This window comes from Myotis myotis, unplaced genomic scaffold, assembly GCF_014108235.1.
Source record: "Myotis myotis isolate mMyoMyo1 unplaced genomic scaffold, mMyoMyo1.p scaffold_m19_p_13, whole genome shotgun sequence".
Taxonomy (NCBI): Eukaryota; Metazoa; Chordata; class Mammalia; order Chiroptera; family Vespertilionidae; genus Myotis; species Myotis myotis.
Genome location: NW_023416317.1, coordinates 32634958 through 32653297, shown reverse-complemented (window position 1 = coordinate 32653297; position 18340 = coordinate 32634958). Strand labels below are relative to the sequence as shown.

General features: G+C 35.9%; 1 protein-coding gene across 10 annotated transcripts in view; it reads left to right on the top strand.

Moving 5' to 3' along the window:
* Window positions 1–18340, top strand: part of DNAJC13 (DnaJ heat shock protein family (Hsp40) member C13) — a 111072-nt gene that overhangs the window by 23154 nt on the left and 69578 nt on the right. For 6 of the 10 annotated variants that reach the window (XR_004971559.1, XM_036332605.1, XM_036332603.1 and 3 more), the window contains exons 3-16: window positions 477–552; window positions 1392–1541; window positions 1929–1970; window positions 5413–5613; window positions 8667–8873; window positions 8966–9061; window positions 9435–9526; window positions 12187–12353; window positions 12462–12541; window positions 12625–12794; window positions 13499–13598; window positions 15713–15820; window positions 16799–16954; window positions 17779–17835. Coding sequence is in view for 9 of the 10 variants with exons in the window: in XM_036332605.1 (XP_036188498.1) it covers window positions 477–552; window positions 1392–1541; window positions 1929–1970; window positions 5413–5613; window positions 8667–8873; window positions 8966–9061; window positions 9435–9526; window positions 12187–12353; window positions 12462–12541; window positions 12625–12794; window positions 13499–13598; window positions 15713–15820; window positions 16799–16954; window positions 17779–17835 (1702 nt within the window). In the remaining variant the exon portion in view is untranslated. The remainder of the gene's footprint in view (window positions 1–476; window positions 553–1391; window positions 1542–1928; window positions 1971–5412; window positions 5614–8666; window positions 8874–8965; window positions 9062–9434; window positions 9527–12186; window positions 12354–12461; window positions 12542–12624; window positions 12795–13498; window positions 13599–15712; window positions 15821–16798; window positions 16955–17778; window positions 17836–18340) is intronic. The other 4 variants (XM_036332602.1, XM_036332601.1, XM_036332606.1 and 1 more) reach the window with 4 other exon arrangements.

Sequence of the window (18340 nt, the reverse complement as noted above, 5' to 3'; positions counted from 1 at the left end):
AGTTGCTTAAATAGAAATGATTAAGATTCCAGAATATGACTGTGACTGACCAGTTGCAGGTCATAGCTTTTCCTTCCTTTATATCATGGTTTTGTTAAAAGGATATTTTGTAAGAATTAGTAGTGTGCAGTGTTTTGTTTTTAATATAGTTTTTCCATTTAAATCTTTTGGCCTCATCAGGTGGTGCTTTGCTAACTTTATGTGTACTAATAATATAAGATTACTTGTATAAACCATAATTTTCTACTTAAGGATCTCACAAGTTCACAGTAAAATGAGTGGTGGTTGAGTTTTAATACCAATAACATTTTAGAATGTTTAAACGTGAGAATATAAAACTATATTATATTTAGTCACAAGCAACGGACACATTTCTGTTTATTTATTGAAATGTTCCTTTTGTGTTGATGTCATATATATTTTCTTATAGAATGTTTATTTTAACACTAAATTTAAGTACTTGTTTTCCTTTGTAGGTATAAGCGTGTCTTTTCTGTTGGAACCCATGCGATTACTACATATAATCCCAATACTTTAGAAGTAACAAATCAGGTAATCATGTTAGAAGCTGTTAGGTGTTTGAACACCATTTGAATTTTAAAAGTCAGGGTATGATCCATAACTCCTTCGCCTGAAACAGGTTAAAACTTTAGGATAGAAATGCCAAATATGAAAGAGATTGATATGCTTATGTAATGCTCAATGCTCAGGACCAAAAATAAATTAATAAAAGGGAGGCAGGAAGAGAATGTGCTTATTTCCAGGCTCTAAATGGTATAACTTTTTGATATGTTACTATCTATAGATTGTAGCCATCTTGCTTATGTAAAATTGATACATTAGTTCTTTATATTTTTTAAGGCTGTATTGTTAGTATAATACAGGCATACATAAGTCACAAGTGCAGTCACAAGGGTAGTAGTGGTTGGAAAATACTTGTCATGGAACCAGGATTGCTGATTATAAAGTGAAGACTAATCTGAACATGGATAAATAAACATTTATATATATATTCTAGCTAATTTTAATTCTAAATTAGGCATGTTTTACAGATTCCTCTTTTTGTTGTTGTTTTTAACAGATTTGCAGGTAATAAAATTTTATTCAATTTGTTTTATTTTTATGTATTTATTTTAGTTGCTTTGAATTAATGCCATTAATCAATAAAATTTGGATACAGATAGGATTTTTTTATTGTTGTCTCGGATGATTGAAAACTTTTAACGATTTTTGTTACAGAATTACTCTAAGATATAAATTCTAATAGACCTCAGTATTATTTTGTAAAATTTTTCGTATTTGATGATTGTCAAATTAAAGTAGGGAAAATAATTATTGAATTATTTCACTACATTATAGCACCAGTTCAAGTAATTCCTTTCTTTTGTTAGTGGCCTTATGGAGACATTTGCAGCATCAGCCCTGTTGGAAGAGGACAGGGAACAGAGTTCAACCTCACATTTCGTAAAGGCAGTGGAAAAAAGTCAGAAACTTTAAAATTTTCTACAGAGCACAGAACAGAACTTCTTACGGAAGCATTGGTAAGAACAGTTCCATGTTAATAAACTAGATTTCTCCTCTTTATAAAATGAAAGTTATGTTAAAGTAAGATATTAAATGTTCTGAGCTTCTGGTCTCACTATGCTTAATGTTCTCTTAACTGACCTTTAACATAACACTGAACCTTTCACTTTCTTCTGTCTCAAAGAGGGGAAAATCCTGTGTAATTGATGATGTTTAGCCTTTTAAGTATATACAGAACAAAGCAGTTATATGTTTATTGTTTCTTGTTTTTCATTAAAGTTCCACACACTTTCTATTAAATATCCTTTTTTAAATATCAAGATTACCAAGTTGGGATTTTACTTGTTCTGGATTCTTCCCAACCAATCTGTTGTTATCAACTGTGGTTATATTTTCTCTTTCAGAGATTTAGGACTGATTTTTCAGAAGGAAAAATTATAGGAAGGGTAAGTATTTAACATTTATTAATATATATTTTTATTTGTTCAAATGTTGCCCTTTATTGTAAAAATCATCCCATGATCTGTATGTTCTTTTTCTGGCAAAGCTAAAGGGAAAAAAGGAAACACAGATTTAATGTCTCCTGGTAGTACTTGTTAGGAAAATAAATGTAGTTTAACAGGAAACTCAAATATCAGGAATTAGACTGTTTAAGCTAGTAGTTGGGAAAAATCTTTAGGTGGGGAATTATGGAGCAAACAACACTGTCACCATTCAACTAGTCTTGATTTAGTATTCTAAAGAGCAGCAGTGAGCATCACACTGCTGACAATACCTGTTGGAACATGCAGTAGTTCTTTTGGTGTAAGAATTTCCAGTTTCAGAGTATGAAAATTGTAAGGTTTGGGTATATGAAAACTGTCTTACTATATGTTCTTACTCTGGATCTGGCTGCTAATGTAGTTTTCCATAGTGCACCAACACCTTTGGGGAAGTCATGCTTATTAGTTAGAATCTTCTTACTTTTTCCCAGGCCCTCTCTAATCACGTTAGGACAGCATTTAAACTAAATCCAAGACTTCTGGGGTAGGGAAATGGATGTTTATGCTCTTTTTACTCCCTTGAAATATGGAATTTTTTTTCCATGAGAAGATATACTTTGATAACTGAGGTTAGGAGGGAGCAGAATAATGCCTACACTCATAGCACTGTTCAGAACTCCAGCTTCTGGCAAAAGACAGGAACTGAATTCTGATATGCTGGCAGTGCCATTCCCCTGTCTTTTTAAAGCCCTCATCACCTACTGTTTTAACATCCCAGAAGCCTTACTGATCACAGCTCAAGTAATTGGCTGGTTGCCTTAGAACCATTAAAATAGATTAATGGCAATGGCAAGCTGCTTGTTTCTTGTTCCTGATGAGATGCAGATTTCTATAAATTATAATTTGATAGTCTTTAATTATTTTATGTTAGGTGATCTTTCTGTAAATCTCATCTGTTTAGCATATTTACAGATTTGATTTAAGCTTCCCTTTATATCAATTAGCTTTAGCAACTTGACACTTTTTAAGACGTTGGGGTGGAAACAATATCTCTAGAAGATTGCCTGAAGGACAGTCCACTTGATTTTACACCTGGAATAAGTGGTACTTTCTCTTCCTCGCAAATGCTGTGCTGGCCAAACTACACTCTTGCATAAGATGAATTTGGCCCTCAAACCTTCAAAATTGCCCCTAGATATACCTTAAATCAGGGTTTTTCAAATCTCTCTTTTGACCTTCACAGTCCTGGGAGATAATGGTGTTTCCAGTATCTCATTATGACAGTTGATTATCTGCTGGGAGGAATGGAGAATATCCTGCAGAGTGGGTTTGGGCATGTAAATAAGCATAGATGGGAAAAGCACCACCTTTTTTGTGCCTTCCCTTCCATCCCACTCCTGGAGAGGTATCACGGGCGCTCTCCTTATGTTCAGAATCAAGGCTCTAAATATATTCTTGGGTTAATGCAGGCCCTTTTGTCTTCATGCAGAATTCCTTATATGGAACTACTAGAGGCCCGGTGCACGGGATTCATGCACTGGTGGCCTGTGGGGATCAGCCCGCTGTGGGAGCACCGCTCATCCCAGTCAGCCGAGTGGCTGTGGACATGCCCTCTGAGCAGCTGCTCCCTGGTCTGGTACCTTCTGTGGAGCCCAAGCACTCGCCTTTCCAGGGGACCCAGTCAGGGCTGGGCCCAGGGATAATAGCTCTGAGAGGCGGCAGAGTAGGCCTCAGTCCCGTGGCTGCCACGAACCCGCTTCCCAGCCTCCGGGGTCAGCTCTGAGAGCCTGGCGGCGTTGCCTGCAGTCATCTGGAGGGAGGTGGCAGGGAGCAAGGAGAAGGAGGAGCCTGGGGCCAGAAGATGATGATCACAGCTTAGGTTCCTGCCCGTTGGCCGGGGTTCTAAGTGGGAACAATCACTCATCCCAGTCAGCCGAGGGGTGCTCCCACTGTGGTAGTACACTGATCACCAGAGGGCAGCTCCTGCGTTGAGCGTCTGCCCCCTGGTGGTCAGTGTGCAGCATAACAACTGGTCAACCGGTTGTTCTGGTCATTCTGCCATTTGGTCACTGGGCTTTTATTATATAGGATAATGTGTATAATGACATTAACCAGTAATGCTGAGGTGACTTGATGTGCTATGATCCTATGAACCTCATTATGGGGATTAGTGATGGGATGCTAGTAGAGGTGTTTATTATGTAATGCCTTACTTTCTTTTTTGAACACTGACAAGATAATTTCTCTCCTATTTCAGTATTAGAAATAGTTGTACTTTTGAGCAACCAATTTATTTTTGCCTTGAGTCATGTAACTGACCATATTGATGGATAGGAAACTGTGGATTTTTTGGGTGGGCAAGGAGATATTCATTTCACATCTAACAATTTGTTATCCTTATATTCTCTTTCTGATTTTGCCTGTATTTTAAATAATTTTTTATGTATCATAAATTTTGATTAGCAGCCTCAACTAAACATTTTTTTTTCTTTTTAATAATTTAAACTGGGTAGTAAGTGGATGTTGACCATTTTGATAATTTCTAATACTAGGTACTTCAACTTACGAAAGAATGTTATAGTCTAAATGGAATTATACTTGCTAATGAGATCAAACTTCTAAAGATAACTTCCCATTGGTGTGATTAGAAAAGCTTAAGGTCAGACTGATGCTCCAGCCTTTTTTGTGCATGTAGAAAGAAAATCTATATTAATAGACTGAACTAGCTCAGGTTGTTTAAATTGAATACAGTCCCTTTCCCGAAATGTGACTTAGCTCTTTTCCATATACTAACTTAAATAAAAGAAGCTCTTTTCCATATACTAACTTAAATAAAAGAATCCAACAACAAAAGTTGAAATTTTTCCTTCCTTTGTTTACTTTTTACAGATTTGCATAAGAGTGACTTACTAGTAAAATTGTTTTACAAAATATTATAACCCAGAACTTTGTTAATTTAATAAGGACAAATTTTCTTACAGTAGAGTGGATATTCCTTTTTAAAAAAATAAATTTTTATGGATTTCAGAGAGGAAGGGAGAGGTAAAGAGAGATAGAAACATCAGTGATGAGAGAGAACATCTCCTGCACATCCCTACTAGGAATCAAGCCTGCAACTGGGGCATGTGCCCTTGACCAGAATTGAACCTGGGTCCCTTCAGTCTGTAGGCTGATGCTCTATCCACTGAGCCATACCGGCTAGGGCTAGACTGAACATTCTTAATGAAGTAAACACAAACTTCCAAATAGCTAAAATTAATGTTAATAACAATTTGGGTAGTAGCTCTAAATATTTATAGTATTGTTTAGATTTCTGGTGGTTTCAGCTGTGACTGGTACATTAAATGTAACCTTATTTTATGTTTAGTGTATACATGAACCTAAAATTAATATTATTTTTCTCTAGAGATATAACTGTTATAAGCATCATTGGAGTGATACAAGAAAACCTGTTATTTTGGAAGTAACTCCTGGAGGCATTGACCAGATCAATCCTGCAACTAACAGAGTTCTCTGTTCCTATGACTACAGAAATATTGAAGGCTTTGTGGATCTCTCTGACTGTCAAGGAGGGTTTTGTATAATTTATGGAGGATTTAGTAGATTGGTAAGTTGTCTTTTAAAAAGTCATTTTTTTAAAAAAGGGATATGAACATTTGAAGGAAAACAGGGTTTTTCCACTTTATTTTGAAATTTCATTTGAGTCCTTTGGTATTAAATATGGTATTAAGAGTTCAGGCTTTGCCAAAACTGGTTTGGCTCAGTGGATAGAGTGTCGGCCTTCGGACTGAAAGGTCCCAGGTTCGATTCCGGTCAAGGGCATGTACCTGGGTTGTGGGCATATCCCCAGTGGGAGATGTGCAGGAGGCAGATGATCGATGTTTCTCTCTCATCGATGTTTCTAACTCTCTATCTCTCTCCCTTCCTCTCTGTAAAAAATCAATAAAAGAAATATATTTTAAAAAAAAAAAAAAAGAGTTCAGGCTTTGATACCAAAGAGCTTGAGTCTTAATTAATTTGCAGCTCTCCAAAATGAGAATAATATATATGACATTGTTTTTTGTTTTGTTTTGTTAATCCACCCTAGGATATTTTTTCATTGATTTTTCAAGAGAGTAAAAGGGAGAGGGAGAGCCAGAGAGAAACATCAATGTGAGAGAGACATATCAATTAGTTGTTTCCTGCATGCACCCTGACCAGGGCGAGGGAGCCTGCAACCACAGTATGTGCCCTTGACTGGAATTGAACCCGGGAACCTTCAGTTTGAGGGCTGACGCTCTATCCACTGAACCATACCAGCTAGGGCTGTTGGGTTTTTTTTGATGTTGAAGTTGAAGTGAGATAATTTATGTAAGATACTTATTAGCACAGTGTATAGCTTCATATTCAATAAATGGTAGGTTAAAATTATTATTATTAATTAGTATTAACGTCTTACCAGCAAGTGTCTATTCTTTGAAAAGTAATTTAAAATCTCTTGTTTTTATAGTCTTTTTTCCTTTGCACAGCTGTTTGTAATCTGAAATCTGGATAGTCATTGAAACTTCAGATTTGGAATTTTTGCATATTTTTATCTTATAATTATGAATTATATATGAATTGTGGGAGACAACAGGAGCCATTTAAGATACTGAGATCCTGTTTATCAGTATTAGAAGCTGGGCTATAGATGATGACCATCTTTTTTTAAAATAAGAAACATCCTGCCTTCCTCATTGAAACCCCACATCTCAAAGATGAGCAGTAGAGAATGTCCACATGAAGAGGCTCATTTGAACTCACTCTCAAGAATCCTTTCTCTTGAGAATTTTAATTTCTGGAGCTACATGGCCTGAGAACAGTACTCCAAGATTTAATGTTCTTTTTCTTTTTCTATTGAATTTATCGGGTGACACTGGTTAATAAAATTATACTGATTTCAGGTGCACAGTCTACAATACATCATCTATACACTGGATTGTGTTTACCACCCCACGTCAAGGCTCTGTCCGTCACCATTTATCCCTCCAATACCTTTCTCCATCTCCCCCTCCCAAGATTTAGTGCTCTGCACCTAAATTGTCCTTACCTGGCTAGCAGAGCCCAGGGCAATCCTGGAACTTTTAAATACGTAAGAGGCTAGGGTAGCAAAAGTGTAGTAAAAAGAATGAAGGAGAGAGGCAAACAGTTTGATTGCCAAATATGTTAGCTCTTCAGAGCTATAGCCTTTTTCCATCCTATATTTCACTCTTTATTCAGGTGATGATTACTATCCTAGTGTCCCTAGTCCAGGAATGTACTTTTGGACATACTGTTACCTCTGAATCCAGACCCAAAAGATGAAATCAGTTCCCTCCCCCACCTTAAAGCAGCCTAAAGTCTGATTTGGTAGTGCTGTCAAAAGGCTTGTCTCTTAGGGCAGTGGAAGTTTATAATGATTAACCCCTTGGTGGAAAGCATACCTAATTATAGACTATGGCCTTGCAGACCTTAACAGGATAACCTTTTTAACCAAGCTTTGCAAATGCATACAATAAACATTAAGGATGAGAATTATATAATACTCCTCAGTTGCCAACATTTTTTATTGCCTAGTGGCATCAAGCAGTTTTAATTTTAATCATCCACTTTCTTTATTTAATATATTTTTATTGATTTCAGAGAGGAAAGGAGAGGGACAGAGATAGAAACATCAGTGATGTGAGAGAATCATTGATCGGCTGCCTCCTGCATGTCACCTACTGGAGACCAAGCCCGAAACTGAGGCATGTGCCTGATCAGGAATCGAACCGTGACCTTCTGGTTCATAGGTTGACACTCAACCACTGAACCACACTGGCCGGGCTAATTAATCATCCCACTTTTTAAGCATATTCTGCCTTTTAAAAGGCTAGCTAAAATGAGTCAGTTCACTACAGTTAAAAGAGTATGACGGATACATTCAACAAATCTTTATCTGGTACCTTCTATATCCATAGTGACTGTGATAAGGTGTTGGGAATAAAATCTTTTTTAAAAACAATCTGATCCCGTGTTTCTCTGCAATAGAGCTATTGGCATTAGAGCTATTGGCATTCAGACTTACCTGCAACAAGTCCCATTTTCTTGAGTGGGACTCTATACCCTTTTCAGGGCATTTAGCATTTCTAGCCTCCAGGCACCAAATGCAAGTAGCAATACCTTATTCTCGACCTTTGTAAATACACTCCTAGAGGTTGGTTTGTAATATATATAAGCCAATGACTTGTAAACATTTAAATGTTCTTTAAGGTAATCTTTCAAGAAAGCCCACTATATGAAAACATTAAATCAAAACTACCTTAGTGGAAACTGAAATCCTGCCCATATAGTACCCACCAACCCCACTGGATTTAGCTGGGGTCCCTGGAGACCCTTTTGAAAGCCCCAGAGTGCTGTTGTCCACATAGTGATGAAAATCACACTCCGAATAGTTATAATTTCCATGCATTGAGTTATTTCTAAGACTATATACCAAACTTTGTGATTTTAATTTAGTAATAATGTTTCATCCACAACACACTGCTTATTTACTTCTGATAAGATGTTCTACCTTTTTTCCCTTTAGAATTGCTACTTCAGTCTCTTTCCTATGAGTTGATTCAGTATGATTATATTTTAGTTATTGCAACCCTGACTTTTTAAATTTCAAAATTTGTGCAGCATTTATTTGCATCAGAGCAAAGAGAAGAAATTATCAAGAGTGCAATAGATCATGCTGGCAATTACATAGGTATTTCATTGCGGATCAGAAAAGAACCTTTAGAATTTGAGCAATATTTGAATCTGCGCTTTGGAAAATACAGCACTGATGAAGCCATCACATCTTTAGCAGAGTTTGTAGTCCAAAAAATATCACCTAGACATTTGGTAAGACCTGTGTGTTGAAAGCAAAAATTTGTTCACCTGATTTTAATATTTTTCTTCAATAACTTTTTACTGTCTCTCAATTTTGTTTGAAGGAACCTGTAAAAAGACTGCTGGCGCTTACAGAAACATGTTTAGTGGAACGTGACCCAGCAACTTATAATATTGCAACATTGAAGCCTTTAGGAGAAGTAAGTTTCATCAATATTAGCTTAAATGACGTTTCTTCCTATTGATAAATTAGAGTACATTTCTATTTTAATATTCTTTCCATGCTTAAAGAATGGGAAACAGGAATAATCTGTATTTAATTCTTTACATTATTTAGAACAACAAATATTTCAAAATTTATTTTCAAAGTATATAGTGAATTTTAATTAAATTATTTATTTGATAATTGTATGAAAATTTGATATTTAAGCAAGCAGCTCTTAAATTCTGATATTGTAAACAAGCCACATTTTAAAATAGTGATTTTTGTAAAAATGATGTGTGGTTTTATAACAAAATATCAGAAAATTAAACATCTTCTTTTGAATTTTTTTGTTTGTTTGTTTTCATTAGGTGTTTGCATTGGTTTGTGACTCAGAAAATCCACAACTCTTTACCATTGAATTTATAAAAGGGCAAATACGGAAATATTCTTCAACAGAGAGGTATTTTTAAAAAAATTCATCAAGCTTTTGAGATTCTAGTATGTGCAATGCAAAATGCTTCATCAAAGAGGAAAAACAAAGATTTGTATCCAGAACTTCCATGCAATTTAGAAAATGATAACATTATTTTGTTGTATATTTAAAATGACCATTTAGTTTGCAAATTTCTAAAGTGAATAAAAATGGTGACTTGATTTTAAATGAAATGATGAAAATAAAGTGTATTTCTGAAATTTAAGCTTTTAAAGTATATTTTTAAAAATTGTACCTGCCACTAATGGTTTGAATCACACCAGCAAGTTACTTTAACATGAATACTGTACTTGAAATGAGATTTTTATAAGTGAGCATTGTTAGGCTAGTTACTAATTTTTCATTGGAATAGGCCGACATATTACTATGACTTATCTGTTGACATTAAAACTTGTGAGATGCTATAGCTCATAAACTCCTGTGAGAGAGAGAGAGAGACACACACATCGATTGGTAAAGCAAACACATTTATCACGCTGTGCTACTGTGAATGACTGGATCTCCCTTTCTATATTAAGCCACTATCATGGGATTGGCAGTGTTTAACCTTCTAGGCAGTTCTTTCATGCTATTGTAAACAGATTCAGACTAAAGCTGTTGTTGAAAGTTAGTTAAAACAGTTCTGGTGTATTTTGCCACTGTTTATAATACAGCCTTATTATTTTCACTTCCTGTAGTATGACCAGTTTCTTTCCTTAAAAAGCTTTTGATCTAAAGTCTACAAAAATGGTATCTTAAGCAAAAGGTTGTATTTTTTCCTGTCCTAAATTCAAGGAAGAGAATTGCCGAAAAAGAAAAAAGTGCGGATGTTCTAATCAGAGGAAGGATCTCAACACTTAGTTTGTCATGTAGCTTTAAGTACATTATATTGTTTAATTTTGATAGTAGCCCTAGGAAGAAGGTGCCAATATTCCCAGTAAAGCTTACCTGCAACAAGTAAAGCAATTTCTTTGTGACTTTGGAGTAGGAAAAGATTTCTTAGCTATAATATTGAAAGCACAGTTCATAAAAGAAAAATGTTGATTACTTAGACTTCTATGTCAGAATTTAAAACTTTGCCCAATAAGAAAAGGAAGAGTCAAGCCACAGACCAGAAGGAAATATTTGGATTTTCTTTTTTATCTTTAATTTCTTTATTGGTTAAGGTATTACAAATGTATCCTTATCCCCCCATTAACTCCCAGCCTCCTCCCCACCCCCCACTCATACTCTCATCTCCCAGTTGTCTGTGTCCATTGGTTTGGCTTATATGTATTCATACAAGTCCTTTGGTTGATCTCTTCCCCTTACCCCCACCCTCCCCTACTTTCCCTCCTGGGATTGACAGTCTGATTGCTGTTTCTGCGTCTCTGGGACTTGCATCCAGAATATATAAAAAACTCTTCTAAGTCAATATTACATAAAGAAAAAAACAATAAATGGGCAAAAGATTCAGATAGACACCTCATCAGAGAAGATATATGAATGATAAATAAACACATGAAAAGACTGAGTTATTAGGAAAAAAATTAAAATCACTACACACCCACTAAAATGGGTAACATCAAGAAGATCAGCAGTGCCAATTGTTGGCAAAGTTGTGGAGAAACTGGAATTTGTAAACATTGCTGGTGAAATGTAAAAATTAAACCTGCTTTGAAAAATAGTTGGGCAGTTTTATAAAAGATTAAACATATATTTATTATGTGACCTAGCAATTTCAATTCTAAGTACCCAAGAAAAATGAAGCCCTGGCTAGTGTGGTTCAGTTGGTTGGGCATTGTCCCATGCACCTAGAGGTTGCTGGTTCAGTTCCCAGTCAGGACACATGCCCAGATTGTAGGCTTGATCCCCAGTAGGGGGCATGCAGGAGACAGCCCTTGGTGTTGCCATTGTTCAAGATTTTGGCCATTCAGATAGGTGTGTAGTAGTATCTCACCTGTTGAATTTTCATTTTTCTGATATGATGTAGAGCTTCTTTTCATGTACTTATTTGTCATCTGTATATTTTTAGTGATGTCTGTTAAAACGTTGGATCATTTTTTTAATTGGGTTGTTTTTCTTACTGTTGAGTTTTAAGTTTCTTGTATATTTTGGGTAATCGTCGTTTACCATATATGTCTTTTGTAAACATCTTCTTCCAGCCTGTGGCTTCTCTTTTCATCCCTTAACAAAGTTTCTTGAAAAATCAAAGCCATAGAGATAGAAAGCAGAGAGTAGTTCCCTGGGCTAGGGAGTTTTTTGCAAATGGGCACAAGGAAACTTCTTGGAGTGACAGAGGTGTACCAAAACGGGATGGTGGTGATGATTGAACAGCTGTGGAAGTTTACTAAAAATGATCAAAGTGAGCATTTTAATTGGGTGAATTTTGTGATTTGGAAGTTATACCTCAGTAAAATTGTTAAAAATAATAAGACCCAGAAAAATGGTAAAGCTACAACAGTGCTTAAGTAACTTGTACAAGGTATATGACAGCAAAGTGAAGAGGCTAGTATTGGAACTCCAAACTCTCTCCTAAAGCCCCTGTATTTCTCCTTGTATCCAGTGTCCCCCAAGCAACTTAGCTGCTGATGGGTCTATGTTCCTTCTGAATCAGAATTCCCCTTAATTACCAATTGTAAAACCTTTTTATTTTTAACCTTGCTTAGAGACTCCTTATTAGCAAGTTTGCTGGATGGAGTAAGAGCCTCTGGTAATAGAGATGTTTGTGTGAAAATGACACCAACCCATAAAGGTCAGCGATGGGGGTTACTAAGCATGCCTGTCGATGAGGAAGTAGAGAGCCTTCATCTCAGATTCCTAGCTACACCTCCAAGTAAGTATTGATTTAAAAGTAATTGCATATCCATCCATGTATTTAATAGTCATTTAGGAATCAGGAATGCAAAACTAAGTCTTTTTGAACCTTTTTATCTCCTGACAGATGGCAACTTTGCAGATGCTGTATTCAGGTTCAATGCTAATATTTCATATAGCGGCGTTCTGCATGCAGTAACGCAGGATGTAAGATAAATTGTATCCTAAGTTATTCATTGTCTGTAACTTTTAGTGTGGAAACTTTTTTGAAATAATCTTTCCTCACCTAGGGTCTCTTCTCAGAAAACAAAGAAAAGCTGATCAATAATGCCATAACAGCATTATTGTCCCAAGAGGGAGATGTTGTTGCTTCCAATGCAGAACTAGAGAGTCAGTTCCAGGCTGTGAGGAGGCTCGTGGCTTCCAAAGCTGGTTTTCTAGCCTTTACTCAGCTTCCAAAGTAAGTTGTCTTCTGAAACAAAACTTCTTTTAGAGAATTTTAACAATTCAAAATAACATAATCAACAGTTCACCTCTTTATAGCTGATTAAACCAGATGTGATAGTTTTTATTCATGAGAACTCAAAAGGAAGGTGAATGGAACTGAACCAGTAATATTATTTACTCTCGTTGCAGTGAATTTGGGAAATTACATGCCCTTTTGTTTTAATTAACCTCAAAAACATCTTCCCCGTCAAAGAAAAAAATTACTAAGAAAACTGATATATTCCGTGGGTGGGACTTAAAATGTCATTGCTGTAGTACTGTAGTGGAAACTTAATGACTTATTATTTTAGACTAGAGGCCCAGTGCATGGATTCGTGCACTGGTGGGGTTCCTTGGCCTGGCCTGTGGGGATAGGCCGAAACCAGCTCTCTGACATCCCCCAAAGGGTCCAGGATTGTGAGAGGGCGGTTCTGTGGTGATGCACTTCCCAGAATCGTGCTCGTCACCTTAGAACTGCAGCTGCTAAGTCACCGCAGCTTGGTAGCTACTGCATTGAGCGTCTGCCCCCTGCTGGTCAGTGTGCGTCATAGCTACCAGTCAGATGGTCAAATGGTTGGCTGGTTGCTTAGGCTTTTATATATATAGATTTTAATAGTAAAATAATAGAATAATGCTCTGGTATTGCTATTATATGCTTGTGGGGGTTTTTTGTTCAAGGTTTCGGGAACGTCTGGGAGTGAAGGTAGTAAAAGCACTCAAGAGGAGCCACAATGGAGTGATTCATGCAGCTGTTGACATGCTCTGTGCCCTCATGTGTGTAAGTAGTGTTTTTTATAGGAAACTGGTTTTTCTTAAGTTCACTGATGGTTTCAATTTCCACAAACCCCGATTTTAATTTTACCAATGAAATTCAGTGTTTTTATATTTCTTAAATTGCTCTTATAGCCATTTATTTATGCAAATAAACATTTGTTTAGCACATCCTGTAAATTAGACATTGTGCTAGAAATGCAAAGAAGTTTAAAACAGAGTCCTTTTCACCCTAGCCAGTTTGCTCAGTGGATAGAGCGTCGGCCTGCAGACTGAAGGGTTCTAGTTCGATTCCGGCCAAGGGCTCATGCCCGGGTTGTGGGCTCGATCCCCAGTAAGGAATGTGCAGGAGGCAGCTGATCAGTGATTCTCTCTCATCATTGATGTTTCTGTCTCTCTCCCCTTTTCCCTTCCTCTCTGAAATCAATAAATAAATATACATATATTTTTAAAAAAGAGTCCCTTTCTTCCTTGAAATTGCTGACAGTCTAGTAAGGAAGGGATATGTGTACCATATAAAGTAGGTAGGGGCCATGAAATCACTAGAAAGCAGCACTTAAATTTAGTTTTGTGGTGAGGAGAAGGTAAAAGATTCTAGACCAATCTTTCTGAAATACTTGACACTTGATCAGAATGTTGAAGGACAGGGAGGAATTTTCCAGCTGTGAGAAAGCTTTCCTGTGAAAGGGATTAGCATATACAAAGGCATGTTTGAGAAGCACCAAATATTTGAATATGGCTGGATCATAAGGTATGTATTGGCAATGCATGGGATTAAGAGTTACAGCTAAAGATGTATGTGGAAATTCATAAAAAAAAAACACCTTTTGTATCAAAGTAGCTGGATTTGTATCCTTTAGTAAGGAACAACTGAAAGAGTTTTCAACAGGGAAGCAGTAATCTGTCAGGTTTGAATTTTAAAAAGCTCTCAGGTGGCATGTGGAGAGTAGATTATAAGTAAACTCAGGCCCTAGCCGGTTTGGCTCAGTGGATAGAGCGTCGGCCTGCGGACTGAGGGATCCCAGGTTCGATTCCGGTCAAGTGCATGTGCCTTGGTTGCGGGCACATCCCCAGTAGGGGTGTGCAGGAGGCAGCTGATGGATGTTTCTCATCGATGTTTCTAACTCTCTATCCCTCTCCCTTCCTCTCTGTAAAGAATCAATAAAATACATTTTTTTAAAAAAGTAAACTCAGAGGCAGGAAGACCAGGTTACCATATAGGGATGCCAAGGTAGGATAGGGGCTAAAGAAGACAGGTTTGAGAGCTAAAGACCTAATGTGGTGACAGCTTGTATGGGGGAGAAGCAGTTCTGTATAACTGGAATTTTTGATTTACCTAATTTTATATGTAGTATATGGTACTTTATTTCTTATATAAAGTGTTTTAGGCAAGTTTAGTGGTATTGAGTAATAATCACGTGTATGTACCTTGTATTTATTCCCAAAATTGAATTTTATTTACTATAAATAATTTCATTAAGAGAATTAGTGGGGTAACTAGAACATAAAATACAATAGTAGGAAACAAACACATTGGCCCTCATTGCAGTTTAGGTTTGGGCTAGGCATTTTACATGAATTATCTCATTTAACTAATAATAGTTCTCTGAAACAAGTACTACTATTATCCCCACTTTACAGCTGAGGACATTGAGACAGAATTAAAGTAATATAACTTTGCCCAAGGTAAGCTATAGTCAGTAGCAGAATAAGGATTTTATCTCTACTCCTCCCTAGCATTCTGGGATCTTTTTCCTCTCATCCCAACAGTCAAAAGAAAATCACCTTGAGACAAAAAAGTATTTTTTGTGACTTTTAGTACTTTCTTTTCAATGCTAAGTTTTATTTCAAATTTAAATGATAAAATTGGGGGAGTGGGACTGGGTGTTACTTGCCTTGTGAAAAGGAGTTCTGGGGCTTCTGAGGGAGTACCTTGTGTAGTACTCTCCACAGTAACTTGATGGGCATATTATAGTCTCATCAGATCCAAGGAAATCATCACTTTTTTCTCCTTGTCTTATCAATTCTTTCTTTGTTTAATGAATACTCTTTATTAATGACTTGTGTGTGATGCCAGCAACATGGAAGTGCTCATAAATTACCACTGTTTTTAATCAATAGCCCATGCATGATGACTATGACTTAAGACAAGAACAGCTCAACAAAGCTTCCCTTCTCTCTTCAAAGAAGTTTCTGGAAAACTTACTGGAGAAATTTAATTCCCATGTGGTAAGTTATAATTAAATTTATCTTAATGAGAGATATGAGAGATACCATATGTTATTGAAAAGTATTGTAGAATTACAACATGAACAGTTTTTGTAAATTTTTATTTTTGTTTGTATTATAGCCCCCAACTTTGATTAGTATTTGGTCACAGTTCAGGTTGGTCAGTAATAATACAATACTATTTTAGGGCTTATATCCATTCGTCTAGAAGGGATGGTTGCAAAGCTTTTAGATATTTACAATGATATTCCAGAATTTTTTTCTTTTTTTTGGTGTATGTGTTTTTCTTTAAAATATTATAAAATGAGCTGTTCTAAAAAAAAAAAAAATTAAGCTTGATCATTGTTCCTCAGTCACTGGTTAGCAGTTTTGGAAATGGGCAATCTATAACATCTTAGAAGGAACATAAACAAATTGCCAGAGTTTTGTAAGAGTTATCAGAGATGGTTTTTAAAGTGTGTGTGTGTGTGTGTGTGTGTGTGTGTGTGTTTTGTTTGTGTGTAATTCAGAGAGGAAGGGAGAGGAGGGAGGGGGGTCGAAACATCAATGATAACAGAGAATCATGGATTGGCCACCTCTTGTACACCCCCTCCGGGGATCAAGCCTCTAGCCTGGGCATGTGCCCTGACTGGAAATAGAATCATAACCCCCTGGTTCATAGGTTGACACTCAACCACTGAGCCACACTGGCTGGGCAGAGATTGCTTTTAATACAAATTCACAATAACTTTACTTATACATGTTTGAGGAGTCTTCATTATTCTCTTGGAATTTTACTGAAGTTTATTTCCTTTTGAGATATGGTAAGCAATAGATTTGCTACATTAGTAAAACAAGTACTACTTAAAACTTTGAACCGCTTGTTGAGAAATTAAATGTTTACTTCTGACATATAGAATAACAGTAAGAAACATTACTGCTAAGTTTTGAATAAAATTATCTGTCATAAGTCAAAGCAATATGTTAACTTTGTTTCAGGATCATGGGACTGGTGCCCTAGTTATTAGTTCACTCTTGGACTTCCTTACTTTTGCCCTCTGTGCTCCATATAGTGAGACAACTGAAGGGCAGCAGTTTGATATGCTCTTAGAAATGGTAGCATCTAATGGAAGAACCCTCTTTAAACTCTTTCAGGTGAGAGCTGATACTTTTCTTATCAGATACAACTAATCTTAAGAGAATCCCATTTTGGGGTCAGTTTATTTTTAAAATAATACATGTGTGTTTCTATAGTAATATCGATAAATAAATATAGCTTATTACATTATCATGTTAGGACATGATTCCACTGATTTCTTGGTATTTTATGTAGAGCTCTGTTGATGGCTTTTGATCACTACTTGCCCATCTTTTGCATATCAGAAGTGGTGAAAGACTTATTTTTTTCTATGGTAGGCCCAAAGTTCTCTTTTCTTTACAAATTCTCAAATAATAACATGACTATTAGCAGGGCTGTTCATAAGCAATTGAAAGTATTTATTACTTCATATGCTACTGTAGTATTTTTATGTATATATATATATGTATAAGTTTGTGATAATTTTTCTAATTATATTAATATCAATCTCTATTTTAGTATTATTACTCGACATTTATCATTCAAATAAGTATAATATGTACTGTTATTCAAATAAGTGTCAACTATTTCTTATGAATGTAAACTCAATATGTACTGTTATTCAAATAAGTGTCAGCTATTTCCTATGAATGTAAACTCAATGTATCTGTAAGGGTCTATATTGTAAGAATACCTTTACTAATTTTATGGCTTATATCTTTAAGAGCAAAAACTAAATACTGGGGTGGGCAAAAGTAGGTTTAGAGTTGTGACTGTGAAAGTTAATTATTTTATTATTGTATTATTTATTTGTATTACAACTGTAAACCTACTTTTCCCACTCCTGTGTGTTGGAATAAAAATATTTAATTCTGTGATGTTTTTTCCCCCTGTTACAAAGCATCCTTCCATGGCAATTATAAAGGGAGCTGGATTGGTTATGAAGGCAATAATAGAGGTAAGAGAATAGTTTTGAAATTTTAAACTTACTTGAATGTTGAATCACTATTTTAATTGAAGATGACAAAATTACCTTTAAACCTTATGGAAACATGCATTTTTCTGTGTAAGGAAAATAATTTTAAATCTCTATTCAGAAATTAGTTTAAAACAACATAAGTAGCCCAGGACAGTTAGGATCAAGAGACTAAGTGGAAGTATATTCCTGACACTACTCCACCACTATATTGACATTCATACAGAAATATTTGTTGAGTGCCAGGTATAATCGAAATGTCTACTTTGACTTCAGTACAAGCCACACGTGTCAGAGTCATAGCTAGTGACAGAGCTGATGTCTGTTTATTTACACTGAAATCTTGGCAAGTATGCTAAAATATTTTTTTCCTGACTACAAAAGCAGTATATGATCTTCGAAGAAACATTAGGATGTTCAGAAAAAATACAAGGAACAAATAAAAATAAATCACCTGTATTTTTAGCATCCAGAGATAACTACTATT